Genomic DNA, 27,438 nt, shown 5'->3' with positions numbered 1-27,438 from the left:
CGTTGTGAACAAAGATGGCGGCCATGCAGCAAGGGGAGGGAGACCAGCTTTTCGATGTCCGCAACAGCTTTTACATCGGTAGTTATCAGCAGTGCATTAATGAGGCGCAGAAAGTCAAGGTGAGACTCGCGGTGGGTGTTTTGTTATTTGTTTTTAATGTCGGACTTTTCTCGCCGGGGTCCCTGGGGGCGGGCGTCAGCTCAGTTCAGCATCTGAGGGGTCAGCTGACATTCACCGTGCAGCAGTGCCGAGGGAGCGCCGCACTGTCGGAGGGCCGGCGCCGAGGGAGCGCCGCACTGTCGGAGGGTCGGCGCCGAGGGAGCGCCGCACTGTCGGAGGGCCGGCGCCGAGGGAGCGCCGCACTGTCGGAGGGCCGGCGCCGAGGGAGCGCCGCACTGTCGGAGGGCCGGCGCCGAGGGAGCGCCGCACCGTCGGAGGGCCGGCGCCGGGGGAGCGCCGCACCGTCGGAGGGTCGGCGCCGAGGGAGCGCCGCACTGTCGGAGGGCCGGCGCCGAGGGAGCGCCGCACTGTCGGAGGGCCGGCGCCGAGGGAGCGCCGCACTGTCGGAGGGTCGGCGCCGAGGGAGCGCCGCACTGTCGGAGGGTCGGCGCCGAGGGAGCGCCGCACTGTCGGAGGGCCGGCGCCGAGGGAGCGCCGCACTGTCGGAGGGCCAGTACTTCATCTGGAGGCTCACTGGAGATGTTACCTGGTATGATGAGGACATGTCTGAAAGACGAATCTTCCAGCTCAGCAAGCAAACCTACATCCAGAACCTCAACCTGAGCTGCAAATCTTCTCAAAATTCGCTAATTTTTTTTTTAAATTTGGAAAGCCAGCGCAACGAAGACCGCCTGAATGGCCTTTCTTCAAGCTGTAACTATTGTGAACTTGAGCAGTCACGCTAATATGTGTGAACAGGGAAGTGGATGTATATCCTGCAATGTGTGGTTTATTACCTGATTCCTGTAAATGTCTCCACTGTTTAAACAACTCAGGTCGGGTATATAATTGGATTCTTTCCACTCATTTGTGGGCAGCACGGTGGCACAGTGGTTAGCACTGCTGTCTCACAGCGCCTGAGACCCGGGTTCAATTCCTGACTCAGCCGACTGTGTGGAGTTTGCGTGTTCTCCCCGTGTCTGTGTGGGTTTCCTCCGGGTGCTCCGGTTTCCTCCCACAGTCCAAAGATGTGCGGGTCAGGTGAACTGGCCATGCTAAATTGTCCGTAGTGTTAGGTAGGGGGTAAATGTAGGGGTATGGGTGGGTTACGCTTCGGCGGGTCGGTGTAGACTTGTTGGGCCGAAGGGCCTGTTTCCACACTGTAAGTAATCTAATCTAATCATTTAGATGATGCAGTATTATACCAATACCAAAAAAAGCTTGGTGTCATCAGCAAGAGCAGCCAACTTCATTTCACTGCACTCAGTGGGGCTTGGTATCCATTTGGCTCTTAAATTAATTTGTGTGCAGGTAAAAGTAATTAACAAAGCAAATGGATTGTTGGTTATTGCAAGTGAAATAGAATGTAAATGTCAGGGTATTTTTCTGCAGTTGTACAAGGCATTGGGAAGACCTCATCTGGAGTGCAGTTTTGTTTTATCTTAAGATTTTAGTAGCAATTCACAGAAGGTTAACCTGACCAATTCTTGGAATGGAAAGTTATCTTGTGAGGAAAGGTTGGACAATCTCAGCCAGTATCTGTTGTAATTTAAAAGGATAAAGAGGTGATCCTCATGGACTTGAGTGGAAGTTTCCTTTATAAGATTAGAACAGTTAAAAGTAGGGGCAGTCCATGCCAGACAATTTGTAAAAATAAAATACTGAGAGTCTTGAGCAGTGTTCGTTCTAGGTTGCTTGATTGTGTAGCTGTGTGCTGGTATTTTGATTTGTGGAAGTCACTGCTGCAATCTGACTTCTGAGATCTGCACAGCAGTTTTTAAAAAAAAAAGTAGGTGGAATGTTGGTCATGAGTCTTTGGCATTCTTTTTCCCCAGAGAACAGTAGTGGCAGAGTCATTGGATATTTTTAATACACAGGTAGGAAGATTCTTAAACTTTGGCTCCCATGTTCTCAGGAGTAGGCAGGATCGTGAAGTTGAAGTCGCAGTCAGATCAGCTTTGATCTTATTGAATGGTGGAATGGGCATGAGGGTAAAATGGCAGATTGTTTTTATATTATTGGTTCACATTATCTCTAATATGCACTGCAGTAACTCATCAAGCTTCCTTTCACAGTAACTCCCGGCATTCCATCCTCAACCATCAACCATGCATGATATCAACATCACCACAAAGTTTCTTTTGACTTAGGTTGAGAGTGTGGCACTGGAAAAGCACAGCAGGTCAGGCAGCATCCGACAAGCATTATCCTGATTTGGGATTATACGTAGTGTCACGAAATTCCCAGTTAATTTCATCATTGGTATAACGATAAGCAATATAAAAATTACATCCTCTTACGGAACTTGTTGATAGGCTATAAAACTGCAGCTTTTTCCACCTTCTGTTAACCTAACGGATTTTTTACTTGTCTATCCCACAAAACGCTGTCAGTTTCCTGATCCATCTCCATTGTTTCTCATCAGTCTTTTTGATGGTCCATCCTATGTTTTAGTAACTCTGAGGCAAATGTGTATGTTCTTTTTCATTCTTGTGATACTAATCTTTAATTTACAACCAATTTGTGTTGATGCCTACTGAACCAAATCATAGCAGTACTTTTCTTGGCTTATCAATAATCCATATTTCATTTCTGTAAAACAGGGCAAAGCATTTAGATTGATTTGTCATTGCTGAGTTAGAGACACCAGTGGAAATCTACCATGATTCAAATCCTGGTCTCTGCTGCATTAATTATGTACTGTAGTTAGCTTTAGCATGCCTAAACTAAGAAAAATAGGGGGAATATTAGCCAGTGTTTCCACTTGTGAATAAGCTCCAGATTCCTTGTGCTGTGATTTCTACTGTCAATTAATAAAATCTAAAACTAATTTAATCTGAACATAAAGGTTAGTATTATAAATATTTGAGCTGTACTGTCATTGCATTTGATCTTAATTATCTCAGTGAAATTGCTTTGTAATCATTCCTTGTTACTGACTTAGTTATTTAAATATTCATTGCATTTTAACTATTAAACACAGGATCATAAGAGGTAGGAGCACAAGTAGGCTGTTCAGCCTATCCAGTTTGCTTCAGCATTTGAGATTGTCTGTTCTGATACTCCTCAATGCCATTTGTCTGTCTCAGCCTTGAATATTCTCGACAACCCCATCTTGACAGCTCTGGTAAAGTATTCCACAGATTCGCCACCCACTGAGAGAAGAAATCCTTCCTCCTCTCTGTCTTAAAGTGTGACTTCTTACTCTGAGATCTCGCCTTCTGGTCCTAATTGTCCCAAAAGGGGAGACAACCTTCTTGTCGCTAACATGTCAAGCCTCAAAGAATTTTGTGCGTTCCAGTAAGGTTTCAAACTCCAATGAGTATAAACCCAACCTACTGAACTTCTCAGAAGAAAATCCTTCCATACCCAGAAATGACTTAGTGAACCATCTTTCATCTGGCTGTAGTGGCAGCATATCCTTCATTGGATATTGGGACCGAACTATTCACAGTATTCCAAGTGTGGTCTGACTCAGGCCATTGCCTAATATATTTTTAGCAAGACTTCTCTATTTTTATCCTCCATTCCTTTTGAAGTAAAGGCCAACAGTCCATTTGTCTTCTATTACCTGCTGAACTTGGATGTGAGCTTTTAAATGCTCAGCAAATTTTATTAATCCTTGTGAGAGGGCAGAAAATGTCACCTACTCTAACAATTTGCATACTTCCATTTCTTTTAAATTTAACTCAGTTACAATAAACATAAGGTGGTGCATTTTGGAAAGACAAATCAAGGCAGGAATTATATACTTAATGTTAAGGTCCTGGGGAGTGTTGTTGAACAATAAGGCCTTGGAGTGCAGGTTCATGGTTCCTTGCAGTTAGTTAGGATAGTGAAGGCGGTGTTTTGTATGCTTTCCTTTATTGGTCAGAGCATTGAATATAGGTGTTGGGAGGACATGTTGTGGCTGTACAGGACATTGGTTAGACTACTTTTGGAATATTGTGTGTAATTCTGGTCTCCCTCCTATAGGAAGGATGTTGTGAACTTGAAAGGGTTCAGAAATGATTTACAAGGATATTGCCAGGTTGGATGGTTTGAACTGCAGGGAGAGGTTAAGTACGCTGGGGCTTTTCTCCTTGGAACATCGGAGACTGACAGATGACCTTATAGAGCTTTATAAAATCATGAGGGGCATGGGTAAGGTAAATAGACAAGGTCATTTACCTGGGGTGGGGGAGTCCTGAACCAGAGGGCATAGGTTTAAGGGTGAGAGGGAAGAGATTTAAAAGGGACTTAAGGGGCAGCTTTTTCATGCAACAGGTGGTGTGTGTATGGAATGAGCTGCCAGAGGGTATGTTGGAGGCTGGTACCAATACAATATTTAAAAGGCATCTGGATGGGTATATGAATAGAAAGGATTGAGAGGGATATGGGTCAAGTGCTGGCAAATGGCACCAGATTAGTTTAAGATATCTGGTCGGCATGGACGAGTTGGACCGAATGGTCTGGTCTGTTTCCGTGCTACATATCTCTGTGACTTGTCTATTTTTGTGAATAATTTACCAGTAATTGTATTGTTGTTTGTTCAACCAGGGAGTGAGTTTCAGTTGTAGACAAACTGGCACCAGGGAATTTGAGATTTGAAAATGAGATTCGTCTAGAAACAAGTAGCTGATTGACAACCCGATCCCAATTCAAAGATCAATGACAACAGGCCTTCTGCTTGCCAGCAGCTATGATTTTTCTACTAGTTTGTGGAGTTGAATGAGGTAGAAGTCGTCAGATGTCTGGAAAGGATGTCCTTTCTTCTGTGTTTACAAAAAACCTAAAGCCTCAAGAAAGCCAATTTATTTTTACTCATCACTTGCTATAAGTTGCTTTTAATCAATAAATCAGAATGTATAATTTGTGAATCATTTGCTCTGCCTTCTGCAAGAAAGTGAAAAAATGCTTGAGGGTGAGAGAGAGGGAGATCAATATACAGCAAATTGTGTGATGTCAAAAGTTTCATGTTATTCGCAGAACCCTGTAACCAGGGGCCACTGAACTGCCTTCCCTGTGTTTCCCTCTCCCCATAACACCAATGTTTTAGCATCTGTCTACACGTTTATAAGAATTTTATAAGGAGTTTAGAGTCTTAACTAGTCATTGTGTCAATGTTGCACAAGTCTTTGCCTAAATAGAATCTATTTAACTGTAATAAGTAGCAATTTTTAAATAAAAAAATCTAGTCGGTGCTTTGTTTATCTGGTCTAAAAGACAGCTAATGTTGGGGAATTTCACATACCTCTTTAAAGTGAATGCCCGAGTGAGGCATAACAGTATGCTGTGTTGACTGTTCAAACCAAGAGTGGCATTGGGAGATTGTGTAATTAGGCCGGCAGAGGAAGTGTTTCTGGGATTCTTCTTCCTGATTGCTACCCTGCTGGGTGTATGGATTGGTGGAAACTGGGTGAGGAAAGAACTGAACTTGGTTCAAGTTACTGGGCAATTAATCTGCCAATGCTCCCCTTCTAGGATTGCCCATCAAAATTGGATGTGTAGGTGAAGGACTGCTAGCACATGGGAGATAGTTTGTTAACAAGCATCAGAATTGGAAAGCATTTAGTAATTTTATGTTTTGAAGTATTTATCATTGCTGTTTATTTTTGTGGCACTAATTGGCTGGTTTTGTCTTTCAGCTGTCCACTCCAGAGAAAGAAGTTGAGCGAGATGTTTTCCTTTATAGAGCTTACATTGCACAGGTATGGGAAGCTCATTCTTCATGCATATATGTTTCCTTTGGTTGTTCTAGTTAAACAGTTTCTTTCACTGTGTGCTAATGTTCATCCTTTCCCTAGCCGTTTAGTAGTGAAGCATTTCATGTGCCACAGAGTAGAGTTCTTACCCATTCACTGAGATTCATTAAGCGCTTCGTACAAAGCACACAGTAGGTCACAATTCACACCCTTAACTCTTGGAGAGATGTTGGCCTACTGCAGCTCTTCTGAGCTGGAGATAACAAGCTAGGAATGAGATGACATTATGTCTCTCAGGTCTGTTTCTCTATTCAGCTTGATTATGTAAATCTGTACTCCCACCCCATTTGCCATATTTGTGCCATAATGCTGAATATCTTTAATAAATATGCATCATTCTGTTATTAAAATTTTCAATTGATCCCCAGCACCTTTATGGCATGAACGTACCTTCTGCATGAAGAAGTGCTTCTCGTCGGTGCCCCTGAATGGTTCATTTCTACTTTTCAGATTATGCCCTTTGTTCTAGAATGCCCTATGAGAGGAGATAGTTTCTCTTCAGCTGTCCAGCCAAAATTAAATTAAATTAAATTTCTGAATTAAAATTAATTTGGATTATCCCTTAACATATATTCAAGAGAATATAAGCCTAGTTTGTGCACCTTTCATTATTTAATCCTTTTATCATTGAACACTTTTATCTCTCTATAATCCTAGTGATGCTGTGCTGCATTACCTTCAGGACTAGTATCACTGATGTTGGAACTAAATGCAATACTATGGATGAGCTGTAGCATAGTGTTCGCCCTTTTATATACCAGTTATCTACTGGTATAGTTCATTCCTTTATATACCGAGAACAAGACCAGTACAGAGGAACCTCGATAATCTGAAGGACCCGGGTGGGCAGTATTTTCTGTGGTTAATCGAATTCTGGATAACATAGTTTAGCTGAGCATTGGGATCTTGTCGGATAATCGAATGGCAGACAATCAAGGTTCCTTTGTATTTCGTTTGTTGTTTTTAGCCTGTTCACGAAGTTTTAGTGACTTTTGTATATGGTTTTGTAAACTTCTCTCTGCATTCACAATTCCTACATTCTTACCAGCTTGAAATTTCTTTGTATCTATCTTGAGTCCAAAATATGACTTCTCTCTCATTTTCAAGAGTTTTGCTATCAAATCCAAATAAAGCTGCTCGGTGGCATATTGCACTCTTTTTTTTTCTACTGCGCACCGTGGGGATAATTAATTTTTATTCAGGTTATCTACTTAAATGTGTATAATACTGTAAGGTGCTGGCTGTACTTCCTGCTTCGCATTAAAGATGTATGCATTGTGACACCAAAAAATTTGCAATGCACAAGTTTTGCGTGGTTATTTTATCCCCATGAAAATAAACTGCAGATTTTCAAATTAACTTTCAACGTTTTAAATTTAACCAGAAGTCACTGAAATTTGGTTAGAAGTCCTAGCTGATCAGAAACAAACTTTTATCAATTTTATCTTTCTTCCCAGAGAAAATATGGTGTGGTGTTAGATGATATAAAATCTGGAGCTGCTCCTGAATTACAAGCTGTAAGAATGTTTGCTAAATACCTGTCCAGTGAGGATCAAAGGTAAGGGACAGAAATATATTTTGCATCTAATCTAGGTTAGTAGTTTTGGGACTTTAGTTTCAGACCTTATTTCTGATTTCTGCATTTACTGATCTTATCTTTGGAGTGCTGCAGTTAACCTTAACACAACTGACCTTGATAATAATCATCCGGATATCCCACTTCTGATATTGCAGTGTATGGGTGTTTGCCATGGGCATGATCATTGATTTTGATGCTATCTGTGCTCGTGTTCTTTGCTAGGGTTACAGTTACTTATTACCTTTTATAACCTAGTCAAATAGTCATTATTTCTCACATGGTGCTGCCTCGCAAGCCAGTCCATATAAACGTCATAGCCAGACACCATCACGAATGGCATTACTATCTTCTCGATATTCTTGGTAAAGCTATTTGAGCTGCATTAGCTGATGTAGCACCGAGCAGAAATTCATACTTTAAGAAAAGTAACCAGTGCTCCCTCATAAAGCTGGAGTTCAAAGTTTTTTTTTGTTGTTAGTATAATATTGTATTCATTAGATCGCATCTTGTGCAGAGATGCTACCATAGCAGAAATGGAGAAGAAGATGGCAAAAAGTGTTGATGTTAACAACACTACTTTCTTGCTGATGGCAGCCTCGATCTATTTGCATGAGCAAAATACCGATTCAGCGCTACGTACACTACACCAAGGAGAGAGTCTGGAGTGGTAAGTAGAAATATACAGGCTTTGCATGCCACAAAGTAACATTGGATTTTCTTTTAAACTTACTGATGTGTTGTGTGCATAGCTGGCTAGGCTAGTGTTTATTGTCCAACTTTTAATTTGCCCTGCTTTCATGTGGTTTAGGAACACTCAGTACTGTTAATGAGAAAATTCCAAGATGCTGATCCAGTGAAGGAACAGTTGTGTAAATCCCAACAGTTGCGTGGCTTGGAGGGAATTTTGTAGGTGACCTCGTATATTTACCCACTTTTTTTTCTTAGTTGTAGAGATTGCAGATTTGGAAGGAACCATGTTGAATAATACAAGGCTTTGGTGAGATCACATCTGAAATATTGGGAACAGTTTTTTGGTTTCTTTATTTGAAGCAGTTTGAAGATTTACTAGATTGATACCTGGAGCACATGAGTTGTCTGATAAGGATAGGTTTGCAGACTGGGCTGTAATCACTGGAGTTCAGAAGTGTGAGGGATAATGTGATTGATGTTTGTAAGATCCTGTATGATTTTGACAAGGTGGGCATGGAAAGTGTGTTTCCTCCTATGGAAGTGTCCAGAACTAGGGCCACTGTTTCAAAATCAAGTCAGTCCCTTTTCGGACATAGGAATTGTTCCTTTGAGGATTGAGGACTTTAGCACACACTGCCTTTGAAGATACTGGAGTAGAATGGTGCTGGAAAAGCACAGCAGTTCAGGCAGCATCCAAGGAGCAGGAAAATCGACGTTTCGGGCAAAAGTCTTCATTCCTGATGAAGGGCTTTTGCCCAAAACGTCGATTTTCCTGCTCCTTGGATGCTGCCTGAACTGCTGTACTTTTCCAGCACCACTGTACTCCAGAATCTGGTTTCCAGCATCTGCAGTCATTGTTTTTACCTTTTGCCTTTTGAAGATAGTAGAGGTGGGATCATTGCATGTTTTTAAGGTGGAGATATATAGCCTTTAACTCACATGGATGCCTGTGTATTTTCTTTTTATGTTTTGCATTGTGTGGAGTGACAGTTAAAAGCCCTTATGCATTTTTTTTGGGAAGAGGATTGGATTAATGTATGCTTTTAAAAAAAGGACTACTTTTGAAATCTCTGAGCAATAGGTTTGCATTAATTGTAGTTGAATGTCTTGTCTTAGCTATGGGGCAGATTAAATTGTTTATGTCTTCTATTTTGCAGCATGGCCATGTCAATACAGATCTTTCTGAAGCTTGACCGGTTGGATCTGGCTCGGTGAGTCACTTACCGACATTGCAGCTTAATAGGAAATGCTTTTTTTCAGTGTTGTATTAATGAGGCCAAACGTGTGTGCACTTTTAGTGCAGATAGAGAGATCCTAGATGCAGAATGAAATGTGAACCTTTCCCACCAGGCTGCTACGTCCCCCCCAATGTTTTGCACCTGAAATATGAAATGTTATTTTTTAAATTAAACTTTGTTAGGTTGCTACTATCTGTTTATTGCTGTTTGGTTCATAGTTTCTTTGAGTAGCACAAGTGATTTGTTCATTTAAAAGGGGCAACTTCAGAACGGCTGATTTTTAAAACTGTTTAGAAGAATTATTTTACTCTTTTTGTGACCATTTTCCTGTACAAATGGCAATTCAAATGTACCTTGAGAACAAGCCCTGAAATAATTGCTGGCTGCTGGGGTCCTTTGGGCCACCAAAACTGTGAGTGCAACACAGCATAGATTTCAAAATTCTTTTATTATGAAATGTGGACTGTGAATGGTGGTGATCTCATTCTGGTATTGTCTGAGATGTTACTGAGGAAACCCAAATTAACTTATGTCAAAGGTTATTATGTAGGAGTGTTGAGGCGATTGTTGCTTCCACTGTGTGGATGTTGGCTCCCTCATGTGGCTGCATTCAGTAATTCAGTCTGGCTGCTCTCCAGTTAACATAAATAGGAAACTTGCTGGAAAAGCACAGCAGGTCAGGCAGCATCCAAGGCGCAGGAGAATCGTCGACTTTTTGGGCATGAGCCCTTCTTCAGGAATGAGGAAAGTATGCCAAGCAGGCTAAGATAAAAGGTCAATTCACCTGCACCTCCACACACCATTTACTGCATCTGCTGCACCCGATGTGATCTCCTCTATATTGGGGACACAGGCCGCCTACTTGCGGAACGTTTCAGAGAACATCTCTGGGACACCCAGACCAACCATCCCGTGGCTCAACACTTCAACTCCCCCTCCCGCTCCACTAAGGACATGCAGGTCCTTGGACTCCTCCTTCGCCAGACCATAGCAACATGACGGCTGGAGGAAGAGCGTCTCATCTTCCGCCTAGGAACCCTCCAACCACAAGGGATGAACTTGGACTTCTCCAGTTTCCTCATTCCCCCTCCATCCCCACCCCACCTTGTCTCAGTCCCAACCCTCGAACTCAGCACCACCTTCCTAACCTGCAATCTTCTTCCTGACCTCTCCGCCCCCACCCCCACTCCGGCCTATCACCCTCACCTTGACCTCCTTCCACCTATTGCATTTCCAACACCCCTTCCAAGTCCCTCCTCCCTACCTTTTATCTTAGCCAGCTTGGCACACTTTCCTCATTCCTGAAGAAGGGCTCCTGTCCGAAACGTTGATTCTCCTGCTCCTTGGATGCTGCCTGACCTGCTGCTCTTTTCCAGCAACACATTTTCAGCTTTGATCTCCAGCATCTGCAGTCCTCACTTTCTCCCATAAATAGGAAACTTGCATGGCACATGCAGGAGTAATCAAGCAACTCCCCAAGTGAATGTAGTGTTTTGTTTCTTTTCTTTTACTGAAGAATTAGAATAGTTATGTTGTTTTATGTCACCCTTTTATCCTCCTTTACACATAATAATCAGTCCTTAAACCGAACCATATTACCTCACTCCGAAATCCTTGAATTTGTGGTTTGGGTGAGTCTGATGCTTCAACTGAGTTTTGACACCGAATAAACCTTGGCTATCCAGCATTTGATTATCTGAACGTTGGATTAGCCGGCAAATTGCAAAGTCCCAATGCTCAGCTAAACTGTTATCCAGTGTTGGATTATCCGGCAAGATCGCAAGGTCCTGATGCTCGGCTAAACTGTTATCCAGAAATCGATCAACTGAATGAAATACTGCCCACCTATGTACTTTGGATAATCGAGGTTCCTCTATATTTAGCTAATTTTTTCACTGCAGTGGATTTTACTGGAAAAAAGCCATTCGACTCATTGGAGCTTACCCCAAGTCCAATTTCCAGTCTTAAGGAACCATAATGTCTTTGTCTAGTGAAATACAACTGCTAAGTTATTCCAAATACTTACTACTCAAAGAAAATGTGTTGTAAATTTATTTTAGATTAGCAAAATATTTTAAATGATAGTGGGTCATGTTGAAAAGTTAAATTGAGATCCAATCAACTTTCTTTTTACCCTAATTTTACTGCATGTTGATGACTATGATTTCAGACTTCTGCTATTCTAACCATGAGTGAAACTGAGAAGTGAAGTAAATTTTGGGTCTAAGTTTTAAAATAAAAAAAAATGGCAGACACTATACGAACTTTTTATTGTAGTGGAATTGTGCCTTATTCAATAAATGTTTTCTAACTCTTAGGTGATATGTACTGTGCAGTTATAATTATCAAGTAATTGTTCTACGGATATTTTACAAAATATAGACCCTTGAGGAAAGTCGTAGACTCAGATTATCAATTAAATAAGCATAGCACAATTGGTGCTGCTTCCCCTGTTTGAAAACCTAGGATATCCAGCAACTAGCTTATACTTACAGAACAGGGATGTACCAGATTCAGTAATTAGTCTATAATAATAGCTGCCCTGAATAAGGATGTTACAATGCTGCTGTCATTTTCAGACAGTTAGCTGGGAGTGTTGTCGCCTGTGCCAGTGCACAAATGTTAACTTAATCTATGATAATTCAGAAAGGAGCTGAAGAAGATGCATGAACAAGATGAGGATGCTACCCTGACACAGCTATCAACAGCCTGGGTGAATCTGGCCACGGTAAGTATTGTTGACAAATTTACAGTCTGTAATAGACCAGGTAAAGTAATTCACAAAGGGTTCATGGAATCTTAGAATCCCTAATGTGCAAAAGGTGATGTTTGGCCAATCAAATCTGCACCAATCCTCCAAACAGCATCCAACACAGACCTAGCTCCAGACCCCCACCCTATCCCATTAACCCAGCATTTACAATGGCTAACCCATCTAACCTGCACATTCTTGGACACTATGGGGCAATTTAGCATGGCCAACCCGCCTAACCTGCACATCTTTGGATGATGGGAGGAAACCAGAGAACCCAGTGGAAACCCACTCAGACACAAGAGCATGCAGCTTCGCACAGACAGTTTCTCAAGGTTGGAATCGAATCCGGGTCCCTAGCATTGTGTGGTTGCAGTACCAACCACTAAGCCATATGTGGCCTCAAAAATTAGAAAAAAGAAACATGAAAGCACCTTTTGTCAGGTGAAAAATCACTGGAGCTGGAATTTAGAACCCTGATAGAGGTACATTTTAGGGAGCAGGATGTTTTTAAGTAGAAATCTATCCAACTTAATGGCATCAAAAATGAGGAATAGTCCTCTGTTTAAACATGTCTCTTGTAATCTCTCTGAATCTTGTATAACCCAGATATTTGTTTTCCTCCTTCCATCTGGATATTCCGACCTTATCAAAGTGTCTTTTAGTTGTTTTCTCATTTTCTGTTGCTGCCTTGTCTTCAGCTGCTTAGGCCACACTCTGGAGTTCACTCCCTAAACCTCACTGACCCCCACTAAATTGTACTTAAAGACCATGTATTTGACGTGGCTTTTGATTACTATGCCCTAATATTCCTTATTACTTGCCATCTTTGTTTATCATTTCTTCATGACTGAAGTGCATTAGGCTTTTTTCTGAAGTAAAGATGCTATATAAATTCAAACTCTTATAGAATGATATTGATTCAGTCAGTAATTAGTTGCAGTAATAGATTGAAACTAGTGGATTATTAATATTGGAACTTCTGTATGTATTCTCTAAACTCATCCTGTGCTGTATAGTTGCAACCTCTCTGGAGAACATGTTTTATTGTTTGCTGTCCACAGGGTGGAGACAAACTGCAGGATGCCTATTACATCTTCCAGGAAATGGCAGATAAATACACATCAACCTTGCTGCTTTTAAATGGGCAAGCTGCCTGTCAGATGGCACAAGGCAAATGGGACGATGCAGAAGGAGTTCTACAGGAGGCACTAGACAAGGTAGTGTAGGAGAATTATTGAAGTGTAATCACTTGGCGAATGGGGAAGAAAGCTGGCAAAGAGGCCATTTGAGACCACTGCATGTGTAACTTTGCTGGTACTGCTGCCATGTTTATTTATTTATATCTTTGCTTCAAATACTTAGCCAATTCTCCTAGAAAAGGTGTAGTTTTTTTCCACTGCTTTTGGTAAAGTATTCAATGCTCCAATAATGCAATGCATAAAATGTTTCTCCTAATGTCTCTTCTCACTTTCACAGATTTTTAAATTCATGACATCATTTCACAAGCTCCCTAGTTAGAAATAAGATTTCCATATTCTTCTGATCAAACCCCTTCATGATTTTTATTAAAAGTCTGTTACACCTTGAACAACCTTCTTTTTCTTTCCCAATGGAATGGACATCCTGGTGAATCTATGCAAAGTACTGTTGTGGCTTTAATGACCATTATTTTGGAGGATTTTCTCCATTCTGATTTTCTGTTTCCTCATTTACTCTAGTCCCCATCTCAAACACCACATGATTATTTCAAGCCACAGTTGAGGCTGTGCCCTTGGAAGGAGAGTATCCTTAATAGGATGGGATTTAGGTAAAGGAACAAGGTCAGGGCTGTTGCGCTGAACTTTTTGTTAGCGGACACCAACAGAGCTAAGATGCAACCACCTTTTGTGTCTTGAGTTAACTGACTTCCACACCAGGTAGGAGGTTGAGCCAAGGAATGGAACATCGTCAAGGATGCCTGCTGTCTGTTGATCTCTGCAGGAAAGATTCAGGTGAACATCAGTAGAGAGTCATTTGACTGTGTTCTGTACAAATAGTGAGGGGTTACCACAATGAAGGCTGATTCCCAAGAAGCTCAACGCAAATGGAGCAGTACCTCGACAGCAATTAATCTCCTTGCTGGAGAAAGAAATCAGGTGCTGGCAGGTCGGACTAGATTGGGTTGGGATATCTGGTCGGCATAGACGGGTTGGACCGAAGGGTCTGTTTCCATGCTGTACATCTCTGACTCTATAAATTAGCTAGGAGTCCTGGGACAGGGAAAGGAATACTGAACAACAACTTCAAACACTTAATAACTTCATACAAAGCTATATTATATGCCACTTGTTGCATCAGGTGAGGAACAGGCTTTAACCAATGTACAGTATTTATGTTGTGGTTCTGTTCGCCGAGCTTGAAGTTTTTGTTGCAAACGTTTCGTCCCCTGGCTAGGCGACATCATCAGTGCTCTGGAGCCTCCTGCGAAGTGCTTCTTTGATGTTTCTTCCGGTATTTATAGTGGTCTGTCCTTGCCGCTTCCGGGTGTCAGTTTCAGCTGTCCGCTGTAGTGGTTGGTATATTGGGTCCAGGTCAATGTGTTTGTTGATGGAGTTTGTGGATGAATGCCATGCCTCTAGGAATTCCCTGGCTGTTCTCTGTCTGGCTTGCCCTATGATAGTAGTGTTTTCCCAGTCGAATTCATGTTGCTTGTTGTCTGCGTGTGTGGCTACTAGGGATAGCTGGTCGTGTCGTTTCGTGGCTAGTTGATGTTCATGTATGCGGATTGTTAGCTGTCTTCCTGTTTGTCCTATATAGTGTTTTATGCAGTCCTTGCATGGTATTTTGTAAACTACATTAGTTTTGCTCATGTTGGGTATCGGGTCCTTTGTTCTAGTGAGTTGTTGTCTGAGAGTGGCTGTTGGTTTGTGTGCCGTTATGAGTCCTAAGGGTCACAGTAGTCTGGCTGTCAGTTCTGAAACGCTCCTGATGTATGGTAGTGTGGCTAGTCCTTTTGGTTGTGGCATGTCCTCGTTCCGCGGTCTGTCTCTTAGGCATCTGTTGATAAAGTTGCGCGGGTATCCGTTTTTGGCGAATACCTTGTATAGGTGTTCCTCTTCCTCTTTTTGCAGTTCTGGTGTACTGCAGTGTGTTGTGGCTCTTTTGAATAGTGTCCTGATGCAGCTTCGTTTGTGTGTTGGGGTGGTTACTTTCATAGTTTAGGACTTGGTCTGTGTGTGTTGTTTTCCTGTGTACCCTTGTGGTGAATTCTCCGTTCGGTGTTCTCTGTACTATCACGTCTAGGAATGGGAGTTGGCTATCCTTTTCTACTTCTCTCGTGAATCGAATTCCTGTGAGTGTGGCGTTGATGATCCGGTGTGTTTTTTCTATTTCCATGTTTTTGATGATTACAAACGTGTCATCGACATATCTGACCCAGAGTTTGGGTTGAATTTGTGGTAGGGCTGTTTGTTCTAACCTTTGCATAACTGCCTCTGCTATGAGTCCCGAGATTGGTGATCCCATGGGTGTTCCGTTGATTTGTTCGTATATCTGATTGTTGAATGTAAAGTGTGTAGTGAGGCACAAGTCCAGTAGTTTAAATATGCCGTCTTTGTAGATAGGTTCCGCCTCCTGTTTTCTGTTCTGTATGTCCAGTAGGTTGGCTATTGTTTCTCTGGCTAGGGTTTTGTCAATCGAAGTGAACAGTGCCGTCACGTCGAATGAGATCATGGTTTCTTCTTTGTCTATGTGTGTATTCCTGATGACGTCCAAGAATTCCTGTGTTGTTTGTATGGAGTGTTTGGATCCGCTGACCAGGTGTTTCAGTTTCTGTTGTAGTTCTATGGCCAGTTTGTATGCTGGTGTCCCTGGTAGTGATACTATGGGTCTGAGTGGGATGTCTGGTTTGTGTACTTTGGGTAGTCCATAGATTCTGGGGGTGTTGTTGCTTTCTGGTTTCATTCTTTGTAGGTCAGCTTTGGTTATCTGTCTGTTTTTTTTTGTAGATTCCTTAGTGTGTTATTTATTCTATTGGTGAGTTGTGGTGTGGGGTCAGAATCCTTCATTTGGTAGGTGTTGGTATCTGCAAGTAGTTGTTGTGCTTTTTTGATGTAATCTGATTTATCTAGGATCCCGTCATTCTGCCTTTATCTGCTGGTAGTATGATTATGTTCTTATTGTTTCTTAGTGCTTTCAGTGCTTCCCTCTCCTTGGTGTTGAGGTTATGTGTTTGTCTTTTTCTTATCATCATAGGTACGACCGTTTGTCTCACTGTTTGGACTGACAGAAGAGACACAACATTGTTCCTGAGTGTGCATTCTAGTGCTGCTAGGAAGTCTGCTGTCTTGGCATCCCTGTGGTTGTAGTTGAGTCCCTTGGCCAGTATAGTTCTTTCCATGTCTGTGAGCTGTCTGTGGGAGAGGTTTTTAACCCAGGTGTGTGTTGTAGTGTCCTTTTTTTTTTGTTAGTTTGGCCATTTTTTCTTTTAGTGCCGTTTTTTTGCGGTGTGTTGTCCTGTTCTGACCTAAGAACTACAACAGAAACTGAAACACCTGGTCAGCGGATCCAAACACTCCATACAATCAACACAGGAATTCATGGACGTCATCAGGAATACACACATAGACAAAGAAGAAACCATGATCTCATTCGACGTGACGGCACTGTTCACTTCGATTGACAAAACCCTAGCCAGAGAAACAATAGCCAACCTACTGGACATACAGAACAGAAAACAGGAGGCGGAACCTATCTACAAAGACGGCATATTTAAACTACTGGACTTGTGCCTCACTACACACTTTACATTCAACAATCAGATATACGAACAAATCAATGGAACACCCATGGGATCACCAATTTCGGGACTCATAGCAGAGGCAGTTATGCAAAGGTTAGAACAAACAGCCCTACCACAAATTCAACCCAAACTCTGGGTCAGATATGTCGATGACACGTTTGTAATCATCAAAAACATGGAAATAGAAAAAACACACCGGATCATCAACGCCACACTCACAGGAATTCGATTCACGAGAGAAGTAGAAAAGGATAGCCAACTCCCATTCCTAGACGTGATAGTACAGAGAACACCGAACGGAGAATTCACCACAAGGGTACACAGGAAAACAACACACACACAGACCAAGTCCTAAACTATGAAAGTAACCACCCCAACACACAAACGAAGCTGCATCAGGACATTATTCAAAAGAGCCACAACACACTGCAGTACACCAGAACTGCAAAAAGAGGAAGAGGAACACCTATACAAGGTATTCGCCAAAAACGGATACCCGCGCAACTTTATCAACAGATGCCTAAGAGACAGACCGCGGAACGAGGACATGCCACAACCAAAAGGACTAGCCACACTACCATACATCAGGAGCGTTTCAGAACTGACAGCCAGACTACTACGACCCTTAGGACTCATAACGGCACACAAACCAACAGCCACTCTCAGACAACAACTCACTAGAACAAAGGACCCGATACCCAACAAAATCCCATGCAAGGACTGCACAAAACACTATATAGGACAAACAGGAAGACAGCTAACAATCCGCATACATGAACATCAATTAGCCACGAAACGACACGACCAGCTATCCCTAGTAGCCACACACGCAGACAACAAGCAACATGAATTCGACTGGGAAAACACTACTATCATAATTCCTAGAGGCATGGCATTCATCCACAAACTCCATCAACAAGCACATCGACCTGGACCCAATATACCAACCACTACAGCGGACAGCTGAAACTGACACCCGGAAGCCGCAAGGACAGACCACTCTAAATACCGGAAGAAACATCAAAGAAGCACTTCGCAGGAGGCTCCAGAGCACTGATGTCGCCTAGCCAGGGGACGAAACGTTTGCAACAAAAACTTCAAGCTCGGCGAACAGAACCACAACAACGAGCACCCGAGCTACAAATCTTCGCACAAACTTTGTACAGTATTTATCTTTGTTCTTGTATTTCATGTTTATTTTAAGAGTTGTTTCATTCATGAAAGTATTTTAGGAATGTACAGCATTTCAATTTAAATGTTTTTATCTTTTCTGTTGACAGACCCCTAAAGAGCCTATCTATACAGTACTTCTTTTATATTTGTTTTTGCTAATTATTTACAAGTTACAGCACTTCATATGTATAATACAAGGTTTCAATATTTCGGTTCCTTTTGGACAGAGCAATCAAATTCCAGTTTTAACATTAACAGAAATTGCAACAGGAATTAAACTTCAAGCCTTTTCACTTTATAGCTGCAATTTTCAAGAACACGGCCACAATTTTACGTGATAAATTGCTGTGAAGCTTCAGAGTCCATACTGTATAAAAAGACTTTTGATGCCACCTACTGGTTGAAAAATGTCCAGGAAAGGAAAATGATAAACAGAACAAACAATGTGATATGGACAGTAGATTAGATTACTTAAAGTGTGGAAACAGACCCTTCGGCCCAACACGTCCACACCGACCCGCCAAAGTACAACCCACCCAGACCCCTAAATTTACCCCTTCACCTAACACTATGGGCAATTTAGCATGGCCAATTCACCTAACCTGCACTTTTGGACTGTGGGAGGAAACCGGAGCACCCGGAGGAAACCCGCGCAGACACGGGGAGAATGTGCAAACTCGACACAGTTAGTCACCTGGGGCGGGAATTGAACCAGGGTCTCTGCCGCCCACCATGCCACAACCTAACACGCTAGCCATGTAACTTTATTTTAAAAATATCTTGGAACTGACAACCAGACTTCTCTCACCACTTGGATTCATGACGGTGCATAAACTGACCTCTACGCTGAGGCAACAACTCACTAGAACAAAAGACTCAATACCCATCATATGTAAGACAAACATAGTTTACAAGATTTCTTGCAAAGACTGCACAAAACACTATATAGGACAAACAAGTAGGCAACTAGCAATCCGCATCCATGAACACCAAGTAGCCACTCCGTAGCATGACTAGCTGTCCCAAGTAGCCATACACAGAGGGCGAGGACTACAAATGCGACTGGGGCAACGCAACGGTAATAGGACAAGCCAAACAGAGGACAGCCAGAGAATTTCTAGAAGCTTAGCACTCATCCATAAACTCCATCAATAAACACATTGATCCCGACGCAATATACCGACCACTGCAACAAGCAACCGGAAGCAGTGGGAACAAAATCAAATAAATTTCAATCAACACAGTACAGCAGCGCTTCACAGGAGGCTCCACAGTTTGAAGAATATCACCTACACAGGGGATGCAGCGTCTGCATATCAACTTCCTGGGCTCAGCAAGTTCCTGGGCTCACTATAGGAAAAGTGATAAATATTGAGTTGTGTAGGCAATTCTCCAATCCTATGCTGGCATAGAGTATGATTGAAAATAGGCCTGATGACAAAACATATATGCCTTATCCTAATTGAGATTGCAGCATTTCACCACAAGTTAGATTCTTCCAACTAAAATGATTTGTAAAACAGAAGCTCCTGGGTACAGAGTTTGCATACTGATTTCTATGCAACCTTGATTTGGGATAATGTGAGCAAGGAACCAAATGTAAATGGGCTTGAGAAGTTGCAAATTGGGCCCAGTTCAATTGCAGTCCCACAGTTCAACAACATTCAGAGTCTAAGCTTGTATCTGAAGCATGGCTACCGGTATTAGAACCTAGGACAGAACTTAGAGAGGCAGAGGAGGGGTAGGTGAAAATAGTCAATTAGGTTTGGGGATAAATCCATCAGTGAGCACTTTATAACATGAAAAATAGAGCGGTTTGATCTTAGCCACAAAAAGTGCAGATTTGTTTTGTGCCACTAATGTTTCCACTGGTCTTATAATGTGCTATCATCAGACATTTAAATGCAACACTATACATTTCCAATCACAATTTTTCGATAGCCCTGTCTCTCTACTCAGATTGCTTGCTAATGTTTCAGTTCTCGCTCCTGTTCTAAAATCATTTTTCTACATATGATTCTCAACAATAAATGACTGCACTATTCCACCAGAAGGTGTCACAATCTATTAGGAGAAGGAATGCAATGCTGTCTAGGGATCATACATGGGCATCTCCCTGTGACGCCAACACACTGACACAACTCATGAGAGGGTTATTGGATGGCTCAATACCAAATACTTCTTTGCTTAAACTAAAAGCTGATTTTTTAAAAATAGCTTGATCATTTTTCAAAAAAAAATTCTTTAATGGTGTGTTGGTGTTACTTGTTCAGGCAGCATTAATTGCCTATCCAAAATTGCCTATTGTGAACAGCTGTCACTTTGAACTTGTGCTGCTTGGAAGAAAGTTTCAGAATTTTGAACCTTTCTGGAACATATCTGGAATGATTTGCAACTTCAGATTTCTATCTTGGAACTGACTTGAATTTAACATCTTGTGAAAGTGCAGCAGATTTATTTTGTGCTGGGATTTAACAGGAGCACTGTTTCCTAAGGCTCTGATATTTTTTCCTTCAATAGCAGTTTGAATGTTTCAATTATATTTAGCTAATTATTGCTCTGATTAATCTTTGTTTTAGTTCAACACACCAGTTGGAAGTAAAAACTTTTTTAAGTCATGTTTTTGCAATCTACCTTGAATGGTAAACTTTTCCTATTTTTAATTTTGTTCTCCTTTGATTCCTCCAGGACAGCAGTCATCCAGAAACTCTCATTAATCTTGTCGTACTTTCACAGCACCTTGGCAAGGCTCCTGAGGTAAAGCTAGTTCTGATTTTTAAAAATCTATATGCTGCTCATGAACAAGACTTGGAGATCCCCCTTATTGGGTGAATAATTACATGGGATGGAATTGAACTAACCTGATAAATGTCCCGAGTTGAATCTCCAGTCTCTGCTAAATTGGCTGACCACACCAGCAGTGGAGGAATGCTAGATTGAATCTTTGTTCTTTGATTGGAACGAGATGGTCTTTGTATGTGTGCATCATGTAGAGTAATTGCCTTTTTCCAGCATTAAGGTCATTTCAACACATTCCCTGTTCATTCCAAACATTTGTTTAACCTGTTGGAATGTAAACATTCCAACTGTTTGATCACATGTTCTGATAACTTTAAGAAATCAAGTGCTGCTTAAACATTGAGTACATTGCTGGTCCTATGTTCAGCTGTTGAAGCAGCTTGCATCTGGTTGAAATAAGATTGCTTTACAATTCAAATTAATGTTCTTAAATTTGAGGATAATGCTTTAATGTGGTATATTCCAAGCACTTTTTAAAATGCCACCAACAATGGGAACTGTACTAATTCCAGCACACTACGGATGATGCCATCTCACACTTAAACCACACGTTCTTTTTCATAAATAGGTTAGTAACCGCTATCTATCCCAGTTAAAGGATGGACACCGGAGTCATCCGTTTGTAAAAGAATTTCTGGCTAAGGTATGTGAAGCATCTAATAACACAAACCTTTATCATTACTACTATATAAGTGAATAAATTGAAATTCTTATAGCTGAAAATGGGATGTTTATTTCAGTAGAAGATTGTCTTTTCAAAAAGAACACACCCAGACAGTCATATTTCACCTTTAGTCTTTCAGGGTTGGATTTGATGAGAGCAGTGCCTGGGAAGTGTGTTGTGATTGTTCTTACTTTATTCAAAGGAAATGCTAACCCCAGCGTGGGTTACAGTTTCTAATCACTATCCAGTAAATATTTGATGATAAACATTTTAAAATGAGCAGCAAATGAGAATTAGAGCACATCATAATCCAATGCTTCCTAAACTTTTCTCCAGTTATTTCAGTTTGAAGCTTGAAAGTGTCACGAGACCTCATGGAGAAGACCCAAACAAGCATTGGCAGGGGAAGGTTGGCAATTGCTCATCAAAGCTTTCAACTCTAGAATTCCAGTGCACTATACCAATGAGGGTCCTGACCACAATTTGAAAGTTCTGCCATATCCACTGATGTGGACTTGCAAGTTCAAGTGACTTGTTCTTGTGCTGTTCATTCTGAAAGACTGTGCAAAAGCACTCCACTGTTGATTTAACCAATGATGTTCACTGTACCATGACACAGAATAATTCCTGATGAAGGGCTCTGGCCCGAAACGTTGAATTTCCTGTTCCTTGGATGCTGCCTGACCTGCTGTGCTTTAACCAGCAACACATTTTCAGCTACTACAGAATAATTCCCGCTAAGCAAGTAGTCAATATCAAAACTGTGCCATTGCTTATAATGTTTCTTGATGGTGCTATCAGTCATAATAAATTGGCCAATATGGGACTTACCTGTGTAACATTTAATGACCAATCTCTCTCTCAGCACAAAGCACATTAGTCTGAAAAGAATAAGACATGAATTTAAATTGTCCTGTTCAGATATCCCAAAGGGCTTCACAGTCAATTAAGTACTTTCTGAAGTACAGGTAGTCACTTGCAATTATCGTTATTCATTCATGGGATGTGACTGTTATTCCTAACTGCCCAGAGGCCAGTTTAAAAATTAACTGCATTGTTGGTCTGCAATGTGGATCTGGATTACGTAGTCAAGACCAGATAAGGATGGCAGATTTCCTTTTCTAAGTGACATTAGTGAATCAGATGGGTTTTTACAGTAATTGACAGTGGTTTTTATTTTGATAATTTTATTTTAACTCCGATTTCACCATCAGCCAATCTTGGATTTGAGCACCTGAACATGAAACGTGGCTAACTAGACTGGTGACATTGCTGCTATACTCCTGTCTCCCCAATTTAGATGATGAAATGCAAGAAAAGCTGTAGCAAGATCCCACAAGCAGCAATGTACTAATGGCTGGACCATCTTCTTTGTGATGTTGCTTGAGGAATCAATGTTCAGTCTTTTTATTGAAGGAGTTAAAAGCTAAATCTGTAGAAGGAAGCATCTTTTAAATCTTGCAATTGACTGTAGCCTTGCTATAATTAAATATGAAATATGATCCCAGTGGACACTCTGCACTGTATTAATGAAAATGAAAAGTATAGTTACGATGCTGTGGGCTGCACAGTGGCTCAGTGGTTATACTGCTGCCTCACAGCACCGGGGTCCCAGGTTCGATTCCAGCCTCGGGCAACTGTCTGTGTGGAGTTTGCACATTCTCCCTGAGTCTGCGTGGGTTTTCTCCGGGTGCTCCAGTTTCCTCCCACAGTTCAGGTCAGGTGAATCGGCCATGCTAAATTGCCCATAGTATTAGGTGCACTAGTCAGAGGGAAATGGGTCTGGGTGGTGTGGACTGGTTGGGCCGAAAGGCCTGTTTCCACACTAGGGAATCAAATTTTTTTTAAAATCCCTAATGGAGAGTGATACGATAGCATATGCCTGAGGGCATTCCTCAGTGATTAATTTATGGGAACTTACCTACAGTGGATGACTACTTTGTGGTTCGGTAGTCAAAATATAGTCTTAACATCACAGCTCTGGGCAGATAGCCCTAGGGCAGAAGTGCAATATAGATGTTTTAAGTAGTGACACCTGTAGCAGTCAGCAGCAGCTCATTTGTATGGTTCTGAGGTATTCATTCATCAAGAGTCCTTGAGTGCACTCGTCTGGTATCATGTATTTATGTCTGTGCTCCAGTCCCTGTCACAGGCTGTGTGCTAAAGTTGCAAAAGATAGGAAACATAGTTATCTCTGTTAATTCTTCTAATAATCAAATAATCTGTTCTTTGTCGTAGGAAAATGAGTTTGACCGATTGGTGCTGCAGTACGCTCCCAGTGCATGAGAAAAATGGAATGTGTTTCTGAAGGTGGAGAAATCATATTTGTCTGCTACATCCTCGGAAGGTGTTCTTGTTAAATTCCTCAACTGTAGAAAAGTATTTTTAAATATTATGCCTCAGTAACTTAAACATTGTATAAATGACCAGATGGCATCCATTGACATTCATCTGTTAAATGTTAAAAAATTGTTTGTATTCTGATTAAGGATATATTTGAAACCTTAACTCTTCACATTCCAATAAAAATGTCGGTGATACTAATTTTAAGGTTACACATTTATGAAGTTCATTATGTTCCTAGCTGTCATTATGCACAGGATTTGAGCCACATTGCCATGCCTGCTTTTCTTAGTCAGTCTCAGTTGATTGAAGGGTTACAGCCCCTGCAGTAATTGTCTGTTAGGTAATTGGCTTGACTTGTAGTTAAAGATTTCACACCCCCTCTTTAACCTTGACGTACAGATCTGATCTTTAGTCTTTACTAAGTTGCATGATCTCTGCAGGAATCATTCAGTTGGACTTGGTCATCTTGAATTCAGAAGGAGAAAGTGTCATAGTTGATTTGATTGGTAAATATTGCCTGAATTGTTGCGTTGACAATCGCATTGAACTCAGTTGCCTCCCCAGGATCTAAGAGCTGCCAATATTGCTGTTGAATGAGTGTAGTCAGTTTAATAAAAGCTAAGTACTATTGATGCTGGAGATCTGAAATAAAAACCTTGTGCCAGAGAAAGTTAGCGGGTCTGGCAGCATCTGTGGAGACAGGAGCAGTGAATGTTTTGAATTCATTATGACTCTCCATAATGACTATGGCATATCTCAGTTGAAACATTAATTGTTATTCTTTCCACACATGCTGCTAGACCTACTGGGTTTCTCCAGCACTTTGTTTTTATTTATGGTTAGTCTGTTTTTCTGATATCCCATAAGTATAGTATTAAAAATCCAATTGCACCTGTTAATTAGCCTTTTGTTAATTATCCTTTAACTTGAACTAACAGCTCCTACAACACAACCACAATATAGTAAACAAAAATACCAATTGCTGGAAAAGCTCAGCAGGTCTGGCAGCATCTGCTGAGAAATCGGAGGTAACATTTCGGGTCAAATGACCTTTCATCAGAATAGCTCTGAGGAAGGGTCACTTGACTTCAAATGTTAACTCTGAATTCTGTCCACAGCTGCTGCCAGACCTGCTGAGCTTTTCTAGCTATTTCTGATTTCTAGCATCTGCAGTTCTTTTCAATTTTTATTCAGTAAAGTCTGTGCCCATGGGTGTTACAATCTTGAAAAGCCTTGTGAACAGCACATGTATAATGAGAGTCAATTGAAGGTGAAGTCACTATAGATGTACTAGACTGCTGCTCCCTCATTAGAGAGGGGTGACTGCTAGTTTAACCTGAAGGTCACCAAATTAGAGAGGGTAGAGATTGAGATGAGGAGTCATGGTAGCCTCAGCTGGTGTGGGAATTGAATCTGTGCTATTGGCATCACTCTGCATCGCAAGCTAGTTATCAGACTCTGTCTTGTTGCTTCAATGTATGTAAATACTTTGCTTGAGTAAAAAATGCTTTTGGTTTTAGCAACTGTATGGATTGTCAGATTCCAAATGATTGTTTTTTTTGGATACGCTGTACAGAACTACTTTAAGATCTGTGAATGTAGATAGAGATTGTTATGAATAAAGCATCTTTTTGCACTTAAAAAGAAGCAAGCAAGCAAGCCATCCAAGCTAACTGACCCCTGAGCATCAATTAGATAGGTTCCAGCTATCCAAAAACTTGATGTAAGGTATACATCAGAAGATAAAAGACAAAAACAATGTATTTAATGTGTGGGAAAAGTATTGTGCTTACCTTTTTATATTTAGGCCCTCCAGTGAATTATATTTGCCAAAACAAACCTGTGTAAACACTCCAGTGTGCAAGGTGGTAGATGGAGCATACACACTGTACCCATTCTAATCCAGGAAACATCGCACATGGACTCCTTCCATTTTTTTTCCAGTATTCACTTCACCCTTTTTCATTTTTGTCACTTTTTTTTCCGAAGTTTACTTACGTGCTTTTTCTCAATATTGTGGCGAAGTGAACATTAGGCCTGCAATGGGCAAAATGGCGTGCAGAATGTTTTACAAGGATAGATATGTTTACAAATGGTGGAGATGTGAATGGTATGGCTTTCTATTATATTCACATAAAAACATCATTTTGGCTGAGCTTTGATCACACCTGAATAGCTGATTTCATTGCCAGAGACAGTGTTAGATTAGTGCCTACTCCTTCGTGGGTGGTGGACAGAGTAAAAGAAAAAGAAAGTTATAAAGAAACTATCTTCCACACAGTGCGAATCACCATCTCAATTCCAGTTTGGAATCATTTGGTTCTCCTATAGTAACACCAGATTTTCCTTGACCTGATTGTGTGGTGGCTTGTGTTTGCCCTAGGTGCAGATTATTTCCATGCTTTATGTCCCCTATTCACTACCCAATGAAAATGCTGTATTCTGTTGTACTATTTGCATTTGGGTGGCACAGTGGTTAGCACTGCTGCCTCAGTACGAGGGACACTGGTTCAATTCCAGCCTCAGGTGACTGTGTGAGTTTCCTCTGGGCGCTCCAGTTTCTTACCATAGTTCAAAGATGTGCAGGTTTGGTGGATTGGCCATAGGACCATGCAGCGTTCCATTAATTGGATAGGAGTCTAGGCTGGGATATTGTTTGGAGGTTTGAGGTGGACCCAATGGGCTGAATGGTCTGCTTCCATGCTGTAGGGATTTTACGTTAGAGTCATTCCTTTGCCCTTCAAATAGAATTTGATCTTAAATGTAACATTTGATGGTTATACTCTTGAACCTGCACATCTGTCCCTTAACAAAATGTAACAATGCAAGTAAGGCATATACAAAAAAAACTTGAAAATGTAACACAAATTTTATGTTCTTCTATATACTTTGCACAAGATCGAGTAGTTGCACTAACCTGTGGTCAAGTGTGCAATCAGTGAACAAATATCTAATATTTGTAACTAATTTACTTGTACCGTGCTTGGACTGAGTGTTAAAGTGGTATCCTTTCATATCTGAGGGATTGAGTTATGAAGATTAACTTATACAATAGTCTATGGTTCTCAAGGAGTTAACACGTTACATTGAAGACAAGAAGTCCTATTCAAGCTTTCAGAGGGAGCCGATGTATCTGTATCAGCTCTCCAAGGTCCTAGTATTTATTCCTGGCGAGCATTTTAATTTTTCTTGCTGTTGCGTGAACCTTCATGTTCTGTGTACAGCATTTTCATCCACTAATCAATGGATAGGTCCAGGATAAAGCAAATACAAACAAGGATTGATGGCGACCTAATTACTTGTTGCATGTGCTTACATACAACATCTTTAATCAGAGTTTCTAACATTTTCTGTATGGCAAATGTTTGGTTTCCTACTTTCTGTCTCCCTCTGAATAAATGAGTCGCATTTAGAATATCCAAACCTAATCTAGTCCCATTTGCAACCAGAATTACACACAATATTCAAAAGTGGCCTGACCAATGTCCCGTACAGCTGCAACATCACCTCC

The 27,438-nt window shown here is 41.2% G+C and overlaps 1 protein-coding gene across 1 annotated transcript; it reads left to right on the top strand.

Moving 5' to 3' along the window:
• cope (COPI coat complex subunit epsilon) lies at nt 1-25,455 on the top strand. The gene is made up of 10 exons (XM_060846341.1): nt 1-119; nt 5,787-5,849; nt 7,361-7,461; nt 7,997-8,149; nt 9,330-9,383; nt 12,057-12,138; nt 13,227-13,382; nt 20,807-20,875; nt 21,486-21,560; nt 23,820-25,455. The coding sequence occupies exons 1-10, from the start codon at nt 15-17 to the stop codon at nt 23,865-23,867; spliced, it is 906 nt and encodes a 301-aa protein (XP_060702324.1). The 5' UTR covers nt 1-14; the 3' UTR covers nt 23,868-25,455.
• Nucleotides 25,456-27,438: the final 1,983 nt, after the last annotated feature.

Source organism: Hemiscyllium ocellatum, chromosome 28 (assembly GCF_020745735.1).
Source record: "Hemiscyllium ocellatum isolate sHemOce1 chromosome 28, sHemOce1.pat.X.cur, whole genome shotgun sequence".
NCBI classification, from domain to species: Eukaryota; Metazoa; Chordata; class Chondrichthyes; order Orectolobiformes; family Hemiscylliidae; genus Hemiscyllium; species Hemiscyllium ocellatum.
The sequence above is the reverse complement of the archived record's forward strand: the minus strand, read 5'-3'. Positions and strand labels throughout refer to the sequence as shown.

What these genes read in the sequence shown, in the direction of transcription:
- cope (XM_060846341.1), top strand. Translation starts at nt 15, where the DNA reads ATGGCGGCCATGCAGCAAGGGGAGGGAGACCAGCTTTTCGATGTCCGC. An exon ending in ATGAGGCGCAGAAAGTCAAG is followed by an intron (nt 120 to 5,786) that starts GTGAGACTCGCG and finishes TTTGTCTTTCAG; the next exon opens with CTGTCCACTCCAGAGAAAGA. An exon ending in ACCTTGGCAAGGCTCCTGAG is followed by an intron (nt 20,876 to 21,485) that starts GTAAAGCTAGTT and finishes TTTCATAAATAG; the next exon opens with GTTAGTAACCGCTATCTATC.